The sequence below is a fragment of the Scyliorhinus torazame genome, chromosome 17 (genome assembly GCF_047496885.1).
Source record: "Scyliorhinus torazame isolate Kashiwa2021f chromosome 17, sScyTor2.1, whole genome shotgun sequence".
Taxonomy (NCBI): domain Eukaryota; kingdom Metazoa; phylum Chordata; class Chondrichthyes; order Carcharhiniformes; family Scyliorhinidae; genus Scyliorhinus; species Scyliorhinus torazame.
Window position 1 is genome coordinate 49,713,844 of NC_092723.1, and position 23,183 is coordinate 49,737,026.

The 23,183-nt window shown below is 50.1% G+C and overlaps 1 protein-coding gene across 1 annotated transcript in view; it reads left to right on the plus strand.

Annotated features, from left to right (window-relative positions):
- LOC140393459 (immunoglobulin-like and fibronectin type III domain-containing protein 1) overlaps positions 1-23,183 on the plus strand; it is a 93,027-nt gene that overhangs the window by 18,629 nt on the left and 51,215 nt on the right. Inside the window, exons 6-10 of the mRNA XM_072479791.1 lie at positions 2,881-2,994; positions 3,575-3,743; positions 4,100-4,369; positions 7,684-8,601; positions 17,662-17,786. Coding sequence (XP_072335892.1) covers positions 2,881-2,994; positions 3,575-3,743; positions 4,100-4,369; positions 7,684-8,601; positions 17,662-17,786 — 1,596 coding nt within the window. The remainder of the gene's footprint in view (positions 1-2,880; positions 2,995-3,574; positions 3,744-4,099; positions 4,370-7,683; positions 8,602-17,661; positions 17,787-23,183) is intronic.

Genomic DNA, 23,183 nt, shown 5'->3' on the forward strand with positions numbered 1-23,183 from the left:
TGCGGTTCGGGCTGTGGGGTTGCGGGGAGGTGGGGGTTGTTCAGGGGTCTCAGTGATTAGGATGCCGAATCTCTCACTACTATGGGGAGTTTCAGCGAGCAGAACATCCCACTGTACAAAACAGGCCTTGGCCGCGCGTTCTCCATTCTCGCCCTTTATTCAACGTGAGTGTTTCTCAGCATTGAGAGCGACTGGAAACACGCAACTAAACACGCTTGTTTGGAACCATGGACAGAGTCAATGGATAGTGGTTGGGAATTCACCACCAAAGCCAACGGGAAACTCCCTGAAAAATCCACCATAAATGAACTTAGAAACTTTTCTGTTGAATCGCACCCAAAATATTCAGACCTGTAAACAATAATCTAAGACGCTATGCTGATGGTAGATAGACGGTTAATCTCCAAGGCCAAGGGAGATGTTAGGGTGTTTTTTAATTCTTTCATTTTAACCTGTCTATTTAATTCCAAGATAGAATGGTGTTGAGCAATCTAGTGGCTGTCTAATCAGCATTTCTTTTTTAAGAATTAAAAAAAAAATTTAGAGTATCCAATTCTTTTTTTCCAATTAAGGGGCAACTTAGCATGGCCAATCCACCTACCTACACATCGTTGGGTTGTGAGTGTGAGACCCACGCAGACACGGGGAGAATGTGCAAACTCCACACGGAGAGTGACCCAAGGCCGGGTTAGAACACGTTCCACCATGCCGCCCCCCGCCGCTCCCCCAATCAGCATTTCTACATGGATACAAGGCCTATGTGATCAACATTGCCATACTAATGAGGTTTGAGAAGGGAAGGGTTGAGCCATTGTTGGATCAGGTTGCAAATTTTCCTAAAATATCACTGGATCTCAAGAATGTGGAAATGTGAGAGCAGAGAGATAGAGGCAGCAAGTCTCTATTGTTCATCATGGAAAAGGAAGTTCACACTCCAATTGAATAAACTAAGGTTGTGAAATTTAAACAAAGCTGAAAGATTTGCCTAGCTTTGGCTAGAGGGAGCGATCTCCAAGGTAACCCAACAGACTTTTATGGGGTTAGATGTCATCTGGCTGGAAAAGGAAAAGGAAATAAGAATCACTTTGAACTTGTTCTGAGGAAACATGGTATCTACTTAAGGAACAAAGTAAAGTATAACTGGGGAAGATTTTAAGTCATTTAAAAATTTTAATGGTGTGTCTTTTCTGTAGTTTTCTACAGGTGGAAGTTTTCTACTGAAATAGTGTATCGTCAATGTTGCTTTTAGCTTGTGTGTTATACACTCATAATATCCTTAAAGTGGCAATGATGGGTGAATTGCCACTCCGGAGGGACTTACCTTCACTGTGATTGCAAAGTCTGTCTCACCCAGACTTCCTCATTCAGGCTGGGTGAGACAAGAGCAGCGAAGCATTCCTGCACCAGCGACATGCAAATGGAGTACAGCAAGGGTGGACATGGCCGCTTTTTACAGCAGCAGCTGGTAAAGGAAAAAACGGGGGTTCACACATAGGACTGGGGGCTGGGGGGGCCAGAGTCAGATCAAGGTTGTAGAATTGGACCAGGGGGCAGAGTTAAAAGGGGTGGCGGAGTGGAAGGTAGGTCATGTTGGTGGGGGTGGGAATCAGGCTGACAGGAGGGTGCAGTTATTGGACTGGACATAGGAAAGGGATGGGCCTTGAACTGGAGTGTCAGGTCAGGGATGTCTGGTCGGGAGGGCAGGGTGGTTGTCGACTATTGGGTTGGCCAAGGGTGGAGGGGTGGTGGCGGTTAGTCGGACGGGGGTGTTGGGCAGGACCGGGTTGTTGGCCCAGACTGGATGGATAGGTCCAGTGGTGGGGGAGGTTTCTGGCATCGGGTCTTGCTCGGGTTCAGCTTGGATTGGGCGATGGTCAGGGATGGTGTGGGGATGTCCCTTGTGAGCTCGGTCTGGGTGTTTAAAATAGTTATGCTAAAGTTAGAAGTGTTTGTTTTTTCCTTCTAACTCTTTCAGACTAACTATGAGTGTAAAATTGGCAGAACCATCTGAAGTTAGCGATTTAAATCACTTTGTGAGATGTTTCTAGCCCTGCACAATTTGTCTAGTGAAAATTAGCCCTTTTAGAAAACTGCCAGGTAAACACTTAGCTGGGATCTTCCAAGAGAGATACCCCAGCTCATCTTTGGGGCAACCCACAAATTCAACACTGTAGAGCCAGAAAGGTTTGGCGCATAGTAAAAATCTTAAAACATGAAATCTAGTCATGTGATTCTTTCAGCCTTTCACTTAAATTTATTTTTAAAAGTTAGAGATCTCTTCGATCGGGTTGAAATTTTCCTAAAATATCACTGGACCTCAAGAGGGTCATTGTTCAAGAATATGAGAACGAGAGAGCAGAGAGGGTTCAATTTGCATTGTCCTACAAGATTATCCATCAAACATCTCTTTACATAGCTGAAGTGCCCAAATTCATCATTTTGCATCAGCCACTCAATAAGGTTGGTGGTCAACCTGGCGCCTCTTCTCTACACTACCTTGGGCCTTAGATGCCCCCCTTATTCTGAGCGATCAGAACTAAACAGAATATATAAGGTGGGGTCTGACCAGAGCACTGTACAATTTGATCATGATTTTCTCTGACTCGTATTCACAATGTTCTGCTCTATTAGGACTTACCAAGGACTTTATTTTTGTTTACTCCGAAAGAGAAAAAAAATCATTAGACTAAACAGAAAGTGTAAATTATTCAATTGCCTGTATTTGGGCCATTCAGAAGCATGTGCAAGTATTGACAATCAAAGTATTTTCCATATGTTGAAACAAATGGTAAGACATTCATTTAATAACTTTAGCAGATAGATGGTGATCAGTGTACCCTCTGACATATTTTTTTCTTATCTCTTCTATCCTACTTCTAGTATGTGAAAGAAATCAGTAACCTGAAACATGTTGCCATGAAGCCAGATGGATCAGCTAGCTTTGGATTTGATATGGAACTCAAAAGTCCACTGCTAAATATTTATGTGTACAAGGTGATTGTTAGTTTTGCCTTAATGAATTTGCAGCAGTAATATAAAATGCTTCAGAGATAGACCAGAACATTCAATCAGTGTTTGCCCATTACTTACAAAAATGACAATTTTAGGTCTGGCAGTTAATTGGTTAGATATTATCTGTTATGCAATACAGTTGCTTCAATAAGTTGATTCGAACATTTCTTTTGTGACAATAGTGATATAGCTGGTGCTTTCATCTCAAGTGATCTTCCTTACCTTCAAACCTTCCGTCCCTTTTCAATTACCAAGAGTAGTGACTGTGTCTACTTACGTGTGTTATAGTGTACCAGACAAGGTTTTGCTTGTTTAGCTCTGCTGCATTAGGTGCCTGTCACTTTCTCTTCTTTTCTGACTTTCACAAAATGGTCACAGAGTTAGAATTGTAATGGGCTGGACAGTTGGACAATGATTGCACTTTTGTATGATTAGAATAAGTAGCACAACTCGTTTGCGATCAAAGTACTCATAGCAAATTTAGAGCCTAAAAAGTAAATAATCTCGTTTTTGTTTACCACACATTGATTCAGCAATAAGCTGTTTGTAATGTTCATTAAAGGACGGAAAACTGATCAAGCTTTCGATGGACGAGGACCAAAAGCATCAACTCAAACGTGCAGGCAAAAAATACACCTTCTGCATTAAAAATCTCCAGCTTGACGATGTTGGAATGTACAAAGTAAATGTTGAAGATGTAGAGATTTTTGTAACAGAAGTGGATATCAATCGTAAGTGCCAGAATTTATGTTGTAACCCACAAGTATCTTACGGGGTGGGAATAGTTAACTTGCCCATGAACCTTCAGAATACGAGCTCCCCCGTTAAGGGGACGGGGAACCTCTAAACAATGTCTAGTTGTATGACATATAAAGCTGGCCAGTTAGGCACCGGTAAGGCAGACCCAGTTGGGATCTACCATGTGATGTATATAATAGTTACTGTAAATAAACTAAGTTTACTTGAACTACTCGCTGTGGATTTCTTCGTGGCCTTATAAAAATGTCCTATTACACATCCATTGTATTCTTATTGGACATCTTTGTTCTAGTTATTAATTGTGCTGCTTCTTTATTTTTAATTACAGTTATCCCTGTTGAGTTCAAACAGCGAATGAAAGATGTAAAATGCAAGGAGAACAGTGATGCCATCTTTGAGTGCACTATTTCATTACCCCTCCCAGCAGAGTGGTCATACAAAAAGTTAACCCTGGAAAACAGCGATAAATATAAAATGCGGGTCTCAGTTGACGGTTTGACTCACAAGCTAATTATAAAGGATGCACATCCTGTGGACAAAGGAGTGTATACAATGTCTGCAGGAGCTGGGTGCTGTGGTGCATACCTTACTGTGGAAAGTAAGTTTTCTGTTTTATGAGCTTGTACTACATTCCAAAATCTGACTTCTTTAAATCTTTGTTAAGAAGTACCATAAGCACAATTTTATCTTCAGAAGCAATGTACCGAAGTAAAGAGGACATGAGATTTTAAAGCCAGTCAGAAAGGCGAAAACAATTTCCAATAAATTCTATCAGCCAAACAACCAGCTAAATTTTAAGTAAAACAATCTGAAAAGGGGAATGTTATCTGGCCAGGGCTTTCATTTTAGACAGATGGATGTTAATTCTCTTTGCCAATCAGAAGCCAAACTAGGGTGGTTGCGGGTGGGTAGGATGAAGGTAAAAAGGAGTGATGAACATATCCATTCTTTTAAGAAAGCAGGAACATTAGAAATAGGCGCAGGAATAGGTCATATTTCTCCTCGAGTCTGCTTCACCATTCAATCAGAAAATGACTAATTTTCTACCTCATCATGACTTTCCTGCCCTTTTCCCACATCATTTGATTCCCTTAAAGCCCCAAAATCTGTTGCTCTTAATCCTAAATATACAAACCATTTGCACATTCACAGACCTCGGAGTACAGAGAACTCTAGACCAGTGAGGAATCAACATTGAGGGAAAATGTGGCTCCTGATCTCAGCCCTAAATAGTGTGCACATTATCCCTAGACTACATGTGACGTCCAGTCCTGGACTCTCCAGCCAGGTGAAAAAGGTTTCTCAACATTAACCCTGTCAAACCCTTAAAGAATGATACACGTTTTGATAAGATCAGAAATGCTGAGTTGGTGATCCAGCTTGGCCCCCTCCTGCATCAGAGATATCAGTCTTTAGTCAATTCATTTCAGCCCATATGATATCAAGAAATGGCTGAAGGCACTGGACACAGCAAAGGCTAGGGCCCATGACAATTTCCTGGATGTAATACTGAAGACTTGTACCCCAGACTAGCCTTGGCCCAGGCAAAGCTGTTCCAGTACAGCTACAATAATGGTATCTGCCTGACAATGTGAAGAATTACCCAGGCCGTCTTGTCCACCAAAAGCAAGACAAATCCAATTCAGCCAGTTGCTGCCCATCAGGCTATTCTCCATCATCAGCAAAGTGAGTGAAGGTATTGCTGGCAGTGCTACCAAGTGCAACTTACTCACAAAATGCCTTCAAGCTGTGCCAAGCTGGCCCTCCATGCTGCTTAGTGGGTCTGTGACGTAGAGGAGCAGATCATCCGCATAGAGCAAGACTCTGTGCTCTCTGGCTCCTCTTTGGATCCCCTTCCAGTTTTTTGCCACTCTTAGTGTGATCGCTAGTAATACGATCGCTGCTCATTGCTGCACTCTAGCTCATATTACACCCCCCCCCCCCCCCCCCCCCCCCCCCCTCCGCCCCCTCATGACCCCAAGAGGTGACAATCTGCCCACAGAGTTGTAGCCTGCATCCACACTGCATAGTGACAGGACTGGATTAATACCAGCAGGGCCAGGATGGTCATTATTTGGTCACTTTAGAATCTCAGTTGGTGGCAGGGTTGAAAGGTTGACCATAAGCTTTTCTGCCCATAACTTAACTCTGGGTTCAGGTACACGACCATCCTGCCTAATTAAATGCCCTTCCTACTTCCAAGCTCGTCATCCGAGAGAACAGACGATTCCACTCCGCCTCTCGTTACAGCATCTTTGCATCCTCCACACTGCTTGCATACCCACTTAGTTTTGTATCATCAACAAATCTGAATTCATTGCACTCTGTCCCTCAAGACATTGATATTGATTGTGAATAGTTGAGGCCCAAACATTGATCCTTGCTACAACCATCTCAGCTGAAAATGAGCAATTTATTTCTACTCTCTGCGTCGTGTTCATTGACAAACCTCCCTCCATGCTAGTTGATAACCCCCATAAATTAGACTCAAGACATTGCTACACAAGATTATAATTGTGAATTGGGGGTTATCAACTAGCATGGAGGGAGGTTTGGAAGTAAGAAGGGCATTTAATTAGGCAGGATGGTTGTGTACCTGAACCCAGAGTTAAGTTAGGGCAGGGATTCCGGAGAATTCTGCCGGTGTGAATGGCTGGAGAATTCCGGCCTACATCGTGCAGGTAACGGGCTTCCAGCCCATTAATTGCATGCTTATTCATGCTAAACATGAATTTGCATCTCCTCACTGGAAGATGCCGCTCCGGGGCAAAAAGTGCGCTACAGCCAGTGGCGGGGCAGCAAAGCCATTACAATTGGTCTGGCGCCCTGCGCCGATCCCATTTTTTGGGGCGACCCACCATTCTTCACCCAATCAGGAATCCCAATACCAGCGTCTGGCAATGGAGGATCCACCCACATATCTTTAAGTTTAGTTTCCCAATTTACCTTCGCAAACCATTCCTATCCAGATCGGAATAATTTCAAAATTAAATTGTGGTTATCAGGAAGAATTCCCCGAGCCATCCTGGATCCCCCCTAAAAATAAAAATCACATACCAATTACATTATCGGGATCCCAACGTGCTCTTTTGAACTTGAAGCCTGAGCAGAGAGCAAAGATGGTGCTTATGCTCAGGCAGACCTGCCAGGAATAGCAAGCAGTCGGCACAAAAGAAACCAACAAAGTATTTTTCATTTTTTATACACTTTATCTCATCATCACACAAGCAGGTGATGTCAGGGGGAAACTTCTATTATTGATTATTGGGTTGCCAGCTCACCATCGCACTCTGGCTCATATTACATGAGAAGTGGAAAAACTGATTAAAGGGAAAGGTGGGAGCATTGGTTGAACTTCAGACAGAGAGGAATGGGCAGGAGTTGCATTTTGAACTATTGACAGGTGGATACAATAGCAGAAGAAGGGACAATTTAGAAGCATGAATGTGAGGGAGGGCCCTATGCCAGGGGATCCAGGATATAATTAAATGTTATTTATGTTAGAAGCATAGGAGAGCATCATAAGACAAAGCTAGAAAATATGAAGGAACTAAGATTGGTGATTTTGGAAGTGGGGAGCAATACTCACATCATTTTTAAAATTACGAGAATAATCAGTTGCTCTTAAGGGAATGGCATGTGCGTGAGATGGCAGAGTGGTCTGGTAAAATATGCTGAAGTTTGAATTAATTTAGAGTTTTCTTTGTTACTCAGTGCAAAACCTTCAAAATATTTCAGTTATTTCATGAAGCTTTTTCAATGTTTAAATCTAACTTTTTACACAGTCGCCCTCTAAAATAGTTATTGATATTCAAATAATTTCATTTTTATCTGAAAATGTCTATGCTTTTTCTAATCTTAATGCTGTAATTATTAGGTTAGATTAACAATGTAAACTAATTCTCATTTTAGAAAATCAAGTTGCTGCTTCACCAGCTTCAAAAGGATTACAAATAAATTCTAAACGCAGTCGATGGGACTTTTCAGACAAACATTTAATGACTAAAGACCATCTGAAGAAGAAGAGTGGCAACTCATCAGAGGATGACAGCAGTAACTTGGGTGGAGGAGGTTTACTGAGTTCCTCAGCAGATAGGTTGGATGATACTGCCAAAAATGGCCAAGGTGGTGACAAATCGGGAAAAGATAGCAGTAATAGCTTAGATAGTGTTGGAAAAGGTGGTATTGCTGGAATAGATGGAATGAATAAAGATGGTATGGACAAGATGGGTGGATTGGGAACAGATGACAAGGGCGCATTGAATGGAATGGGAAAAGATGGTGACAGCAGACTGGATGGAATGGAAAAAGATGGCAAAGGGAGCTTGGATGGAGTGGGAAAAGATGGCACAGATGGATTGGGTGGAATGGGAATAGATGGCAAAGGAATATTGGATGGAATGGAAAATGGTGGTGATAGAATGCACGGCAGTGGAATAAATAACCAGGAAGGTTTGGATGGCAATGGAAAGGCTGGCCAAAATGGATTAGACATATCAGGACAGGTAGAATTGCAAAATAGCTCAGCGGATGGTTTGACAGGGTACAGTGACTCCACTGGTGCTGGGACAGATGGTAATAGTCAATTTGGTCTTAATGACATTGATGCATTAAGTATGCCAGAGGATCCAGCCTTATCATTGGACAACCAAAAAGGTTTACTGGGAGAAGATCAAACGTCAAACCAAAATGAATCAGCAAGTAATCAAGGGGTGTCAACTTCTGATGCATATCAGAAACACAAGAGTGGGAGTTCCAGAAGAAGAAAAGGAAAACTTTCTGAAAGGGACATCAATGAACTTACAGAGGAACAGGACCTCAAGAACAAAGGTAAAAGAGCTGAAACAAACGTTTCAGGAAATGAGTCAAACGATACATGTTTCTGATTCTTAAATATGATGAAAGAGGCTGAACCCATAGCTGTAATTGTACTTTTAAAATCATAGAATGGTTCCAGCACTGAAAAAGGCCATTTTGTTTTTAATGTTTTAAATCTTTATTGTCACAAGTAGGGTTACATTAATACTGCAATGAAGTTACTGTGAAAAGCTCCTAGTCACCACATTCCGGCGCCTGCTCAGGTACATGGAGGGAGAATTCAGAATGTCCAAATTACCTAACAGCATGTCTTTCAGGACTTGTGGGAGGAAACCGGAGGAAACTCACGCAGACACGGGGAGAATGTGCAGACTCCGCACAGACAGTGACCCAAGCCGGGAATCGAACCTGGGACCCTGGTGCTGTGAAGCAACTGTGCTACCGTGCCACCCATAAACTAGAAGCATGTGATGTTTCTGCCCGGTTTGGCCCATCATGTCCATGCTGGCCCTCCAAAGGAGCAATTTACCCAGTACCATTCACCCACCTCCTCCCTGTCGACTTCCACCTTCTTTCTTTTCAAATAATAATTAAATTGCCTCTTGAATGTTTCGATTGAACCTGTCTCCACCACACTTTCAGACAGTGCATTCCAGGTCCTAACTACTTGCTGCCTGAAAAGATTTATTCCTCATGTTGTCATTGATTCTTTTGTCAATCACCTTGAATCTGTACCCTTATTGTTCCACCAATAGGAACAGTTTTAACTTATCCAGACCCTAGTGTTTTTGAATAAATCCATAAAATCTCCTCTCAACCGTCTCGTCCCCAAAGAAAGTCCCAACTTCTCCAATCAATCGACATGCATGAAAAAAATGTCTTTTCACTGAAAGTGAATTCTGTCATGTTAGGATGTAATTTTTAAAAACTGCTTAAAAACACTGCTTGATACATTTAAGTGTTAAACTGTCGCAGTTTTACCCGTACAGCTCAAAATCGATTTGTCAAAAGAAAATCACATTTATCATATTTTAAACCAGTGCGTCTAGTTCACCTTGTGTGAGTAACCTGATTTTAAGTAGCTGAAAGTGATTTTAAAAACGCTACGAACCATTTGCTAGATATATCAGAGAAAGTCTGTTTCTCAGCTTAAAGCAGGTTCATTAGCATATTTACACCAAAAAAAAGAGGCTACATTTCAAGTACTACCTCAAAGGTACACAAATGGGTACATTTTGTATGTGCAGACTCATATTGGTGCTAATATCAATCTGGGGCATGACCAGATTTGAGGACTGAGTGAACTTCTCTTTAGAGACAGGCAGCTGAACTTCTCAGTAATTATTACAGCTGGTTAGGACAATTTTGGGAGCATTGCACTGAAAACAAATGCTACGAGGAAGAAATACCAGGGGCGACATTCTCCGACCCCCCCGCCGGGTCGGAGAATCGCCGGGGGCTGGCGTGAATCCCGCCCCCGCCGGTTGCCGAATTCCCCGGCACCGGATATTCGGCGGGGGCGGGAATCGCGCCGCGCCAGTTGGCGGGCCCCCCCCCGAGATTCACCGGCCCGGATGGGCCGAAGTCCCGCTGCTAGGATGCCTGTCCCGCCGGCGTGGATTAAACCACCTCTCTTACCGGTGGCACAAGGTGGCGCAGGCAGGCTCCGGCGTCCTGGTGGGGGCGTGGGGCGATCTTTCCCCGGGGTGTGCCCCCACGGTGGCCTGGCCCGCGATCGGGGCCCACCAATCCACGGGCGGGCCTGTGCCGTGGGGGCACACTTTTCCTTCTGCCTTCGCCACGGTCTCCACCATGGCGGAGGCAGAAGAGACCCCCTCCACTGCGCATGCGTGGAGTGCCGTGAGCGGCCGCTAACGCTCCCGCGCATGCGCCGCCCGGCAATGTCATTTCCACGCCAGCTGGCGGGGCGGAAATCAGTCCGGCGCGGGCCTAGCCCCTCAACGTTAGGGCTCGGCCCCCCAAGATGCAGGGGATTCTGCACCTTTGGGGCAGCGCGATGCCCGACTGATTTGCGCCGTTTCTGGCGCCGGTCTGCGGACATCGCGCCGATACCGGAGAATTTCGCCCCAGGTCACAGTACATTTCAAATTCTCCTGATAATAATTTGGTACAGTTTTAGAGATGGAATATCTGCTGCTACATGTATTATATGGAGAGAAGGCAGTTTATTATTGTTCGATATCAGGAGGGGGGGCGGATTCAACATATCTGGATACATTTAATATGGCACTTTAAACAATTTCCCGACATCACCAATACATTTAGCTAATGAAATGTTGGAACATCGAATAAATTAAATCTCCAGTACCATTGATTAGGAGATACTTGAACTTTTGTTAAGATATAACAGTAACTTTGAATTATAAATACATGTTTCATCTAAAGAATCGTCAAAAAACCTTGACCTCAACTTTGACCAAAACCAGGTATTGTCAAGAGATGAAAGTTTTAATATGCCCATGGAATGCAACTGAAACTCAAACATGGGGCGTCATTCTCCGACCCCCCGCCGGGTCGGAGAATGGCCGTTGGCCGCCGTGAATCCCGCCCCCGCCCCCGCCGAAGTCTCCGAAGGGAGAAAAGTCGGCGGGGGTTAATGGCGCCGCTGCCGCGGAGAATGTCACGGGTCTGCGCAAGGCAGCCGATTTTCGGCCTGCCGATATTCTCCCTTCCGGATGGGCCGAAGTCCCGTCGACGTGATGACCGTTCACGTCGACGTGAATCAAACCTCCTTTTCATCGGCGTGACCCAGTGCTCCAGGCTCACGCCGACCAGCGAGGAGGTGAGTGACGGCCTGGGGGGTTGGCTCTGGGCAGGAAATGGCGTGGCCGCAGACTGATTGCATGAGGAGAGGTGTGTCTCGGCTTGTGTGTGTGTGCGGCGGGGGGGGGGGGGGGGGGGGTGGGTGGTTAGAGTAGGCTGGGCTCCGGGGGAGTGCCGGGAAGGGGTCCGTGCCGGGGTGGAGGTTGGGGGTTGGGGGGGGTCCGTGCCGGGGTGGAGGTTGGGGGGGGGGTCCGTGCCGGGGTGGAGGTTGGGAGGGGGGGTCCGTGCTGGGGTGGAGGTTGGGGGTTGGGGGGGGTCCGTGCTGGGGTGGAGGTTCGGGAGGGGGTCCGTGCCGGGGTGGAGGTTGGGAGGGGGGGTCCGTGCTGGGGTGGAGGTTGGGGGTTGGGGGGGGTCCGTGCTGGGGTGGAAGTTGGGGAGGGGGTCCGCGCCGGGGTGGAGGTTGGGGGGGGTCCGTGCTGGGGTGGAGGTTGGGGGTTGGGGAGGGGGTCCGTGCCGGGGTGGAGGTTGGGGGGGGGGGTCCATGCTGGGGTGGAGGTTGAGGGGCGTCCGTGCTGGGGTGGAGGTTGGGGGTTGGGGAGGGGGTCCGTGCCGGGGTGGGTGATGGGAGGGCAAATGAGTTGGTCCACCTGGCCAGGTGCCAGCCTCCAACAGTTGGACCCATGCGGTCCATGCCATCTGGCTGGGGGGAGGAGGTGGATATGGGCGATGATGACATGTCGTCGTTCCCCTCCCCCCCACCAGGCCGTCATGTTTTCAGACCATCCAGCGATGTTGGCCGCCGTGGTGGCAGCCGCTCATGTCTATGTTGCCCTGGATGAGGAGGAGGAGGAGGAGGAGCGTGCCAGAGAGGCGGCGCAGGCTGCCGCAGAGGGGCAGGGGGCAGCCGCCCAGGCTGGAGGGACACCTGACCGACAGGACGAGGAGGGGGAGGAGGACGTCGCGGCCCCACGGCAACGGAGGCACCCGAGGGCGCCCCGTGTGTACCGGCCCCGGCAGTCATACCAAGACCTCACGGACCGGGAATGCAGGAGGAGACTCCGGATGAGCCGGGAAACCGTGGCACACATCTGCCACCTGCTGGCACACCTGTCACCGCGTGGCACTGGCGGGGGACACCCTCTCCCCGTTTCCGTCAAGGTTACGGTGGCCCTGAACTTTTATGCAACGGGGTCATTCCAGGCACCGAGTGGGGACCTGTCCGGCATATCGCAGACATCGGTGCATCGGTGCATCCGGGCAGTGACAGATGCCCTTTATGCCATGGCGCACCGCTACATCCGCTTCCCCGTGGACCGGGCCAGCCAAGATACCTGGGCCGTGGGCTTCTCTGCCATTTCCGGGTTCCCCATGGTCCAGGGCGCGATCGATGGGATGCACGCCGCCGTGCGGCCACCTGCAGAGAACAGGGCCGTGTTCACTAATAGGAAGGGGACCTATTCAATGAACGTACAGGTGGTCTGTGACCACCGCATGATGATCCTGCACGTCTGCGCCCGTCACCCAGGCAGTGTACACGGCTCATTCGTGTTGTCACGGTCATCCATCCCCGGCATGTACGAGGGACGCCATCCCCGGCTGAGGGGCTGGTTGCTGGGCGACAGGGGCTACCCATTGCGATCGTGGCTGATGACGCCTATACGGAGGCCACGCAATGAGGCGGAGAACCGCTACAATGATGCCCATGTAGCGACAAGGGGAGTGATCGAGAGGTGCTTTGGCGTGCTGAAGGTGCGTTTCAGGTGCCTGGACCTCTCTGGGGGCGCCCTCCAGTATCGGTCAGATAGGGTCGGCCGCATCATTGTGGTGTGCTGCGTCCTGCACAACATAGCCCAGCAGAGGGGCGATGTGCCGCAGGCAGAGGAGGGCGGAGTGGAGGAGCAGCAGGAAGAGGCCCAGTCCTCCCCAGATGAGGGGGATGGGGGCAATGGTCAGGGCAGACGGGGTAGACACAGGCGGGTGGCTGTCTACCGTTACCGGCTGGCCCAGCGGGCACGGGACAGACTGATAGACGCCCGCTTCACTGACTAGATGGGCGTGGGAATCGGGTAGTATGGCCACAGACCGCACACCATGACAACAGCCGACCACCCACACCCCCCACCCATCCACCCACCCAGCACCCTCACCCCCCTCCCCAACCCCACATACCCCACCCGCATGCACACCACCCCCCCCCAATTGCCGATCCACCGGCGGCACAACGGGCCGGGCTCACCCAGTTGCGGGTGGACGCGTGTCTATCGCAGGCCATGGAGGATGATGACAACCCGCCTCCGATGAGCTCCTGGCTCTACATCGTTGGACTATGTCTGACCCATGGCCACAGTACCACCATCCACCCGGACCATCCCTGCATGCGGCTGTGACACTGCAGCGCATGGTCCCGTCCTCTGCCCGGGGGATGTTGATGGCGGCCCAGGGGGAAGGGGGCAGACTCACCTGGGGCTGAGGTAAGACCACCCGTCACACACACACTTGCGCTCAACGTACATGACACGCCCGCACACTTTGGACAGAGCACAAAGTCAGCTTCGGTAGGTGTAACATTGACTTTAATAACCAAAGGAGTTCATGCACGTGCCCTAGCCCCTAAAACTCATCTGTGCCCTGCACCCGTGCCAACTTACTCAGTGTCTAATTGTTTGGCCTTACTGGCCCTTTGACTACGTCTACGTGGTTCCCCAGACGGTACAGCAGAACTGGAGGTGGACTCCTGTGATTCCTGCCCTCTGACACTGGATCCCTTTGGCGGCCGTTTCCTGGGGCGTCCTGGCCTAGGTGGGCCAGGCTGCGGCCCGGGCGACTGGGATGGCGAGCTGCCAGCCTGTCCTGCCCGTTGCCCACCCGATGCACCTGGGACGGAAGGGGGGGAGTCCGAGGTGTCGCGGTGTACCGGGACCTCCCCTACAGAGGGAGCCGGGACGGACCACACCACCTCCTCCTCCCTCGGGGTGCCCGATGGCCCCCAGGCCTCTACATGGGTGGGGGATGCGAACGGACTGGCCATCCGACGCGCCCCCGACATCTGGCGCTGCCAGTCCTGGAGGCCCGTGCTGGTATCGACAGGGGTCTGCAGGTTTGCAGCCATGGAGCCCAGGGGGTTGTCGAACCCTGTCTGTGACAGTGCGACGCCGGCTCGCACATGGCCACTGGCGCCGATGCCCTCAGCGATGGCCTGCTGAGACTGGGCCATGGCCTGCAGAGACTGGGCCATGGCCTGCAGAGACTGGGCTATGGCCTGCTGAGACTGGGCCATGGCCTGCTGAGACTGGGCCATGGCCTGCTGAGACTGGGCTATGGCGTTGAGCGCCTCTGCCATCTGGCGCTGGCACTGGCTCATGGCCTCCTGTGAGAGGGCAGCCATTTCCTGGGCCACAGACGCCGCCTGCACGGAAGGCCTCAGGCCTCGCAAACCGTTCCCCATGTCTGACACCGTCGCACCCATTGCCTCCACCGAGGACGCCACCCGTGCGGTGTCAGCCTGGGTGGCACGCATGACCGGGACCACTCCCAGCTCCTGGACGCGGGTGGACTCCTCCACCTGCGACCGCAGCCGCCGCAAGCCACCCGTCACCCTATTCGCTCGTCTCCGTGTCGGTGGTTGCATCGGATCTATGTGTGGGTGTGGTAACTGCAGGAACCCGGGATCCATCTGGGCGGCAGATGTTCGCTTGGCCTGGGCTGCCCTCCGACCGCCCGGTCCCTCTGCTGCTCCTACCTCCACCTGCTGTACCGGGACGGCTGTGTTGTGCGCACCAGTGAGTGTACCAGACGCCTCATCACTAAAGTGCCCAACCGTGGTGAGTGTTTCTGCGATGGTGGAGGGTGTTGGTGACAGCAGTGGCGTTGTGTCGTGCTCTTCGTCCCACTCTGAGTCCATGGCACTTTGGGGTGGGGGTTCGTCTCCACCCATCCACTCTGAGTCACTGTCCGGTATTTCGTCTTCCCGGGTAGGGGTGTCCTGGGTAGTGCTGTCCCGGGTAGTGCTGTCCCGGGTAGTGCTGTCCCGGGAAGTGCTGTCCCGGGTAGTGCTGTCCCGGGTAGGGGTGTCCTGGGTAGTGGTGTCCCGGGTAGGGGTGCCCTGGGTAGTGGTGTCCCGGGTAGGGGTGTCCTGGATAGTGGTGTCCTGGGTAGTGGTGTCCTGGCTCGGATGTGACGGGGGCCTGTGGCTGCCCCCCTCATCGCTGGGTGGTCGCTCCCGCACGTGACGGGGGTGTCGTCTCCCTGTTGCTCCAGGTCTCTCCGTCTCCCGTGGTGTCCGAGGGGCATCCTGCGGGCGTCGCATGCTGGAGGGTGCGGGTCTCTCCGTCTCCTGTGGTCTCCGAGGGGCATCCTGCGGGCGTCGCATGCTGGAGGGTGCGGGTCTCTCCGTCTCCTGTGGTCTCCGAGGGGCATCCTGCGGGCGGTGTGCATCTGCGGGGATGGGTGCCTGGACGTTTGGTCCTGCGATACACAATGAAGCATGCATGGTTAGACATCAGGCAGTGATCAGGTGATACGGGGGAGGGGGATATAGGGGAGGGGGGATATGGGGACGGGCTGTTGGTGGCTCACTTGCTCGTGGGGCCCCGACATCTGCATCAGCAACCTCCCGGTCCTCAGGTCCGCCAGCCAGTTCCAGGGCCCTTTCCTCGTGTACGGTCAGTGGCCTCTCACCAGCGGGCCCTCCTCCAGTCCTCACATGCTCCCTATTGTTGTGTGCGCGCTTCTCCTGTGGGGGGGGGGGTGGTGGCAGGGGTAAAAGGCAACAGTGTTAGGCAGGTATATGAATGCACGCCATCGGTTGCGCGTGCATTGCAGAGGTTAAGGTTAGGGCTGGATTCACTTGGGGATATGGGGGATATGGGGGAGGGGGGATATGGGGGATATGGGGGAGGGGGGATATGGGGGAGGGGGTATATGGGGGAGGGGGGATATGGGGGAGGGGGGTATGGGGGATATGGGGGAGGGGGGATATGGGGGAGGGGGGATATGGGGGAGGGGGGATATGGGGGAGGGGGATATGGGGGATATGGGGGCGGGGGGATATGGGAGGGGGGATATGGGGGAGGGGAGGTATGGGGGATATGGGGGAGGGGGGATATGGGGGATATGGGGGAGGGGGGATATGGGGAGGGGGGGATATGGGGGAGGGGGGATATGGGGGAGGGGGGATATGTGGAATATGGGGGAGGGGGATATGGGGAGGGGGAATATGGGGGAGGGGGAATATGGGGGAGGGGGGATATGGGGGAGGGGGGATATGGGGGATATGGGGGAGGGGGGATATGGGGGAGGGGGGATATGGGGGAGGGGGGATATGGGGGAGGGGGGATATGGGGGAGGGGGATATGGGGGATATGGGGGAGGGGGGATATGGGGGAGGGGGGATATGGGGGAGGGGGGATATGGGGGAGGGGGTGATATGGGGGAGGGGGGATATGGGGGATATGGGGGATGGGGGATATGGGGAGGGGGGATATGGGGGATATGGGGAAGAGGGGATATAGGGGAGGGGGGATATGGGGGAGGGGGGGATATGGGGGAGGGGGGATATGGGGGAGGGGGCGATATGGGGGATATGGGGGAGGGGGGATATGGGGGAGGGGGATATGGGGGATATGGGGGAGGGGGGATATGGGGAGGGGGGGATATGGGGAGGCTCACCCTCCCTGCTCTGACGAGGTCGTTCACCTTCTTGAGGCACTGGGTGCCTGTCCGTGGTGTTAGGGCCACAGCGGTGACGGCCTCTGCCACTTCCCTCCACAGACGCCGGCTGTGGCGTGGGGCAACTCTGCGGCCGTGCCCGGGATACAGGGCGTCCCTCCTCTGCTCCACCGCGTCCAGGAGCGCCTCCACATCGCGTGACTCGAACCTCGGGGCTGAGCGACGGCTAGCCATCCAGTCGGGTGTTGCGGTCGGGTGTTGCGGTTGGGTGGGGGGAGCTGCGCGGCCTTATGAGCCGTCACGCCGTGCAGCGCGTATGACGCTGCACGGCGTGAACCATTGCGCAAGCGCGGATCCCGTCACGTTGCTGCTAGCCCATTTCGGGCCGGAGACTATCGGCCCATTTTTATGACGTGACGCAAGTGGGATTTGCGCCGTTTTTTGCCGTTTTTTCCGCCGATAACGGAGAATTTCGCCCATGATTTGTATAATGAGTTAACTTATTATAATATGAGAAAGATAGTTTCATATCCATCATGTTACCTATTCAATTGCAGATTAATTTCTAATTCACAACAAACATGTCATTTTTATATCTCATTTTCTTGTGAATTTTCACAGAGCCAGCTCGCCGTTTCAAAAGCGGACTTTTGGATGTGCATGCTCGAAAGGGAGAGGCAGCTGAACTCTGCTGCGTAACAACAAATCAAAATGCACAAGGCACATGGTTTAAGGATGACACACAGGTAGTTCAACTTATTTTTCTTGACATATTATAAAATTGAGTTAGCAAATTACAGCTACTGTTTACGACGTAAATAAATAGCTGATTTTGATTTCCACACTCTGGTGCTCAGGGTAATTTTTAAAATCTGGATGTCATGGGGAAAGTTAATAATAATTTTCCACCCCTAATTGCCTTTGAGAAGGTAGTGGTGAACTGTCTTCTTGACTACTGCAGTCTATGAGTACAAGTTCACCCACAGTGCTGTTAGGAATGTAGTTCCAGGATTTTGACCCAGCGATAGTGAAGGAATGGCAATACATTTCTAAGTCAGGATCATGCGTGACTTGGAAGGCAATTGTGAAGTGGTGATAATCTCCTGTGTCAGCCACCAGTGTCCTTTTGGGTGTTAGAGATTGTGGGTTTGAGCGGTACTCCTGGAGAAACCTTGGCATGTTGCAGATGGTACGCCAGTTGTGGTAGGAGTGAATATGTAAGCTCGTGGATCAAATGGACTGCATCATTCTGGATGGTGTTGATTTTCTTCAGTGTTGGTTGTGTCGCACTCAAACAGGCAAGTGGAGAGTATTCCTGCACACTCCTGGTTTGTGTAAAAGACTTTGGAGAGTCAGCAGTTGAGTCATTCACTACAAAATTCCGAGCCTGACTTTCGATAGTCAGACTCTTTAAGTGGCAGTGGTCATGCTACATTTCTGGTCAATGGTGACCACCACGATAATGTGTTAGAGGATTCATCTTTGATAGCATCATTGAAGATGAAGATAATGTAGATGATTCATACTTGTTGGATATAATCTTAGCCTGGCACTTGTGTGATGCAAAATGTTTCTTGCCATTTAATTGCCAAGTCTGAATATTGCTGAAGTCTTGCTGAATACAGACACAGGGGCGAAATTCTCCCCCAACGCGCAATGTCCGCCGACTGGCGCCAAAAACAGCGTCAATCAGACGGCCATCGCGCCGGCCCAAAGGTGCGGAATGCTCCGCATCTTTGGGGGCCGAGCCCCAACATTGAGGGGCTAGGCTGACGCCGGAGGGATTTCCGCCCCGCCAGCTGGCGGAAATGGCATTTGTTGCCCCGCCAGCTGGCGCGGAAATGCAGCGCATGCGCGGGAGCGTCAGCGGCCACCGACAGTTTCCCGCGCATGCGCAGTGGGGAGAGTCTCTTCCACCTCCGCCATGGTGGAGGCCGTGGCGGAGGCGGAAGGGAAAGAGTGCCCCCACAGCACAGGCCCACCCGCGGATCGGTGAGCCCCGATCGCGGGCCAGGCCACCGTGGGGGCCCCCCCGGGGTCAGATCGCCCCACGCCCCCCCCAGGACCCCGGAGCCCGCCCATGCCACCTGGTCCCGCCGGTAAATACCAGCTTTGATTTACGCCGGCGGGACAGGCAATTTTTGGGCGGGACTTCGGCCCATCTGGGCCGGAGAATTGAGCGGGGGGTCCCGCCAACCGGCGCGGCCCGATTCCCGCCCCCGCCCAATCTCCGGTACCAGAGACTTCGGCGGAGGCGGGGATGGGATTCACGGCGGCCAACGGCCATTCTCCGACCCGGCGGGGGGTCGGAGAATGACGCCCAAGTTGTCTCATTAGCTAAGAAGCTGCAGATGATCAGAACATTATCAAATCATGAGTGAATATCCCCATTTCTGACCTTACGATAGAAGGAAGATCATTGTTGAAGCAGCTAAAGATGTTTAGGATTAGGACGCTGCACTGAGGAGCTCCAGATGTTATGCCCGAAGGCTGAGTTGATTTGTCTCCAATGACTACAACCCTCTTTCTTTATACTGAATAGGACTACAGTGTTTTTTCCTCCCTCCAATTCCCATTGACATCAATTTTAATAGTGCTCCTTGATACTACACTGGATCAAATGCTGCCTCACCTCTTTTATTTAGCTATTTAGTCCATGTTTGGACCAAGGCTGTAATGCAGTGAGGAGCTAAGTGTCTCTGACAGAACCCAAACTAAGTATGAGTTAGGTGAGCAGGTTATTGGAAAGTGCCTCGTGATAGCACTGTCCTTGACCCCTTTGAACACTTTGCTGATTATTGACAGAAGACCGATGAGGTGTTCATTGGCCCGATTAGATTTTTCCTGCTTTTTATGAACAGGACACCCTGGGAAAATTTCCACTTCATCTGTTAGATGCTAGTGTTGTGGCTGTACCGAAATAACTTGGCTAGAGGTGTGAGAAGGTCTGGAGCACAACCTTTCAGTAGAAAAACCAGTATGTTGCCTGAGGTCATAGCTTTGCAGTATACATGCTGTTTCTTAATAACATATGGAGTGAATCAAATTGTCTGGTGATTGGCTTCTGTGATGTTGTGACCTCAGGAGTAGACTGAGATGAACTGTTTAGTCAGTACTTTTGACTGAAGATGATTTCAAGGTGAAGATATTCCAGCCTAGCCTTTTGTACTCACATGCCTCTTTCCCATTTACCTTGAGGAATGATATTGTTAAGTAGCCTCCCCTTCCTGTCAGGTGTCCGCACCATTCATGATTGGAGTTAGCAAGATTGGAAAGCCTTGATCTGCAATGTCAATTGTTTGATCATTTGGCTCTGCTTATTGTGTGTTCCTTTGCCTGCTCAGTGTATGGCCCTGTGTTGCAACTTCACCTGATTGGCACCTCATTTTTAAGTTTGCCTGCTGCTTCTCCTGGAATATTCTCCAGCTCCCTTCACTCACTGAACCAATGTTGATCAGTTAGCTTGATGATAATGATAGAATGAGGGAAATGCTGAGCCATGAACTTACAGAATGTGGTTGAGTACAGCCCTGCTGCTGCTGTTGGCCCACAGCATCTTATAGATACTCAGCTTTGAACTGCTAAACTTGTTCCGACTCGATCCCCCACTCAGAAAATTGTTAGTGCCACACAGAGAGGTGGTGGCATTGTGGTATTGTCACTGGACTAGTAATCCAGGGACCCGGTTCGAATACCACCATGGCGGATGGTGAATTTTGAATTCAATTTAAAAAAACTAGAATTAAAAGTGAAACCGCTGTCATTTAAACTGCCCACCCCTCACCCCCAGATAAGGCAGCATTGGTTAGCACTGCTGCCTTACAGCACTAGGGATCCGCGTTCAATTCCGGCCTTGGGTGACTGTATGGAGTTTGCACATTATCCCCGTGTTTCCTCTGGGTTAGGTGGATTGGCCATGCTAAAAAATTGCCCCTTATTGTCCAAAGATGTGCAGGTTTGGTGGGGCTATGGGGAAAAGTTGATTGAGTGGGCCTAGGTAGAGTACTCTAATGAAGGATCAGTGCAGACACAATGGACCAAAAGGCCCCCTTCTGCACTGTAGGAATTCTATTATTCTAGGTAACATGATGGACATTGTCCTCACTGTGAAGGCTGGGCTTCAGCTCCACAATGATTGTGTGGTGATCACTCTAGACAATACCGTCATGGACAAATGCATCTGTGACAGGTAAATTGTTGAGGACAAATCAAGTAGGTTTTCCTACTCTGTTGGCCTAGTATGGCAACTATGTCCTTCAGGACTCGACCAACTTGGTCAGGAGTGGTGGTATCGGGCCACGCTTACTGATGAGCATTGCAGTCTCCCAACCATTGTACATTCTGTAATTTATCTGCTCTCAATGCTTCTTCTAAGTGATATTCAACATGTAAGAGTACTGATCCATCAGTGAGGGTGGGCAGTAAGTGTATTCAGCAGGCACTTTCCTGGCCCCATTTTTGACCCAATCAATGCAACCTCATGGTATCTGGAGTCAATATTGAGGATTCCCATGGCTATTTTGGGCAGCATGGTAGCACAAGTGGAAATCACTGTGGCTTCACAGCACCAGGGTTTCAGGTTCGATTTCCCGCTGGGTCACTGTCTGTGCGGAGCCTGCACATTCTCCCTTGTCTGCGTGGGTTTCCTCCGTTTGCTCCGGTTTCCTCCCACAGTCCAAAGATGTGCACATTAGGTGGATTGGCCATGCTAAATTTACTTTAGTGTCCAAAAAAGATTAGGCGGGGTTACTGGGTTACAGGGATAGGGTGGAGGTGTGGTCTTAAGTAGGGTGCCCGATGGGCCGAATGGCCTCCTTCTGCACTGTAAATTCTATGATTCTATGACCATCACTGGGTATATCTGCTTCCATCAAGTGACAGCACAGGACAGATCCACCAAAGGTGGGGACACAGTGATCTACAGTTAGAAGGAAATATACATAGAAGGAGTATATAGTGCAGAAGGAAGCCATTCGGCCCATCGAGTCTGCACCAACCCACTTAAGCCCCCACTTCCAGACAGTGACCCAACCCGGGATTCAAATCTGGAGCTGTGAAGCAACATTGCTAACCACTGTGCTACCGTGTCACCCATGGTGTTGGAGGAGTGGAGGATGTTGGCTGAAAGTTATGATTCTGTGAGTATGACTATGTCAGCCTTGATTAGTCTGTGTTTGTATCTCCATTCACTGTCACTCTCTACCCCCACTAACCCCAGTGTTGTGACATTGACATTTAACTGTTCCTATCCCTTTAAATTTGATTACACCCAATTTTCCTCCTTTTCTAATTGTGTCATCCCAAAACCAGACTCAGTTTGCAATTTGAATTGTAAATTACTATGAGAGTATCCAAAAACACTGGGGTATCTTTTCACACACAAGATTCAGGTAGGTACTAATGCAAACAAAATTAGAACTGCCTTGGACAGAACAATGAAAATGATCTGGGGAAAAATGATTTTCAAAGCTCAGTTTAATAACAAACTTCTTAGCTTGTTGAGTTAATGACTTGAAAAAAAACTTCAGACAAAAGAATGTTCTTCATGCTATTGTCATCTCCTCTGATTTTAGGACTTTGGTTACCATAGTATCACTATTGTCCCTGGGTTAAATATACCTTCTTGAATAACTGGATCATTCAAAACAACAGGGTTGCTCATTGAGCTCTCCTGAATTAGTAGTTTGTTGTCATGGCAGCTGGGCGTTCTTTAACAGGCAAGGCAGTAATACATCAAGATATTGAAGTGATATCCATCAGCCAGAGAGCAAAGTCTGAGTTTCTGTAAGATTATTTGCTGCTTTTTCAGTACAGCTAATATAACCAGTTAAATTACAAATTCATCAACAGCAGGGAGTTTGACCAGAACCTCCCATAATGTCAGAGAAAAGTCTATACTGGCCTCAATGCCTAAAGTCTATGCTGGCCTCTTCAGGCAAACCATGAGATTATATTGCACTTGTTGAGATCTCAAATTAGCACACCAGATTTGTTCCTGTGTTGTATGTCATTTATAACAGGCTAATGCCACTACTAAAACAAAGAAGGGAGGAGATTCAGATGATTATTCTCTAGATAATTCTTCAAGATCAGGGGCGAGATTCTCCGACCCCCCGCCGGGTCGGAGAATCGCCGGGGGCTGG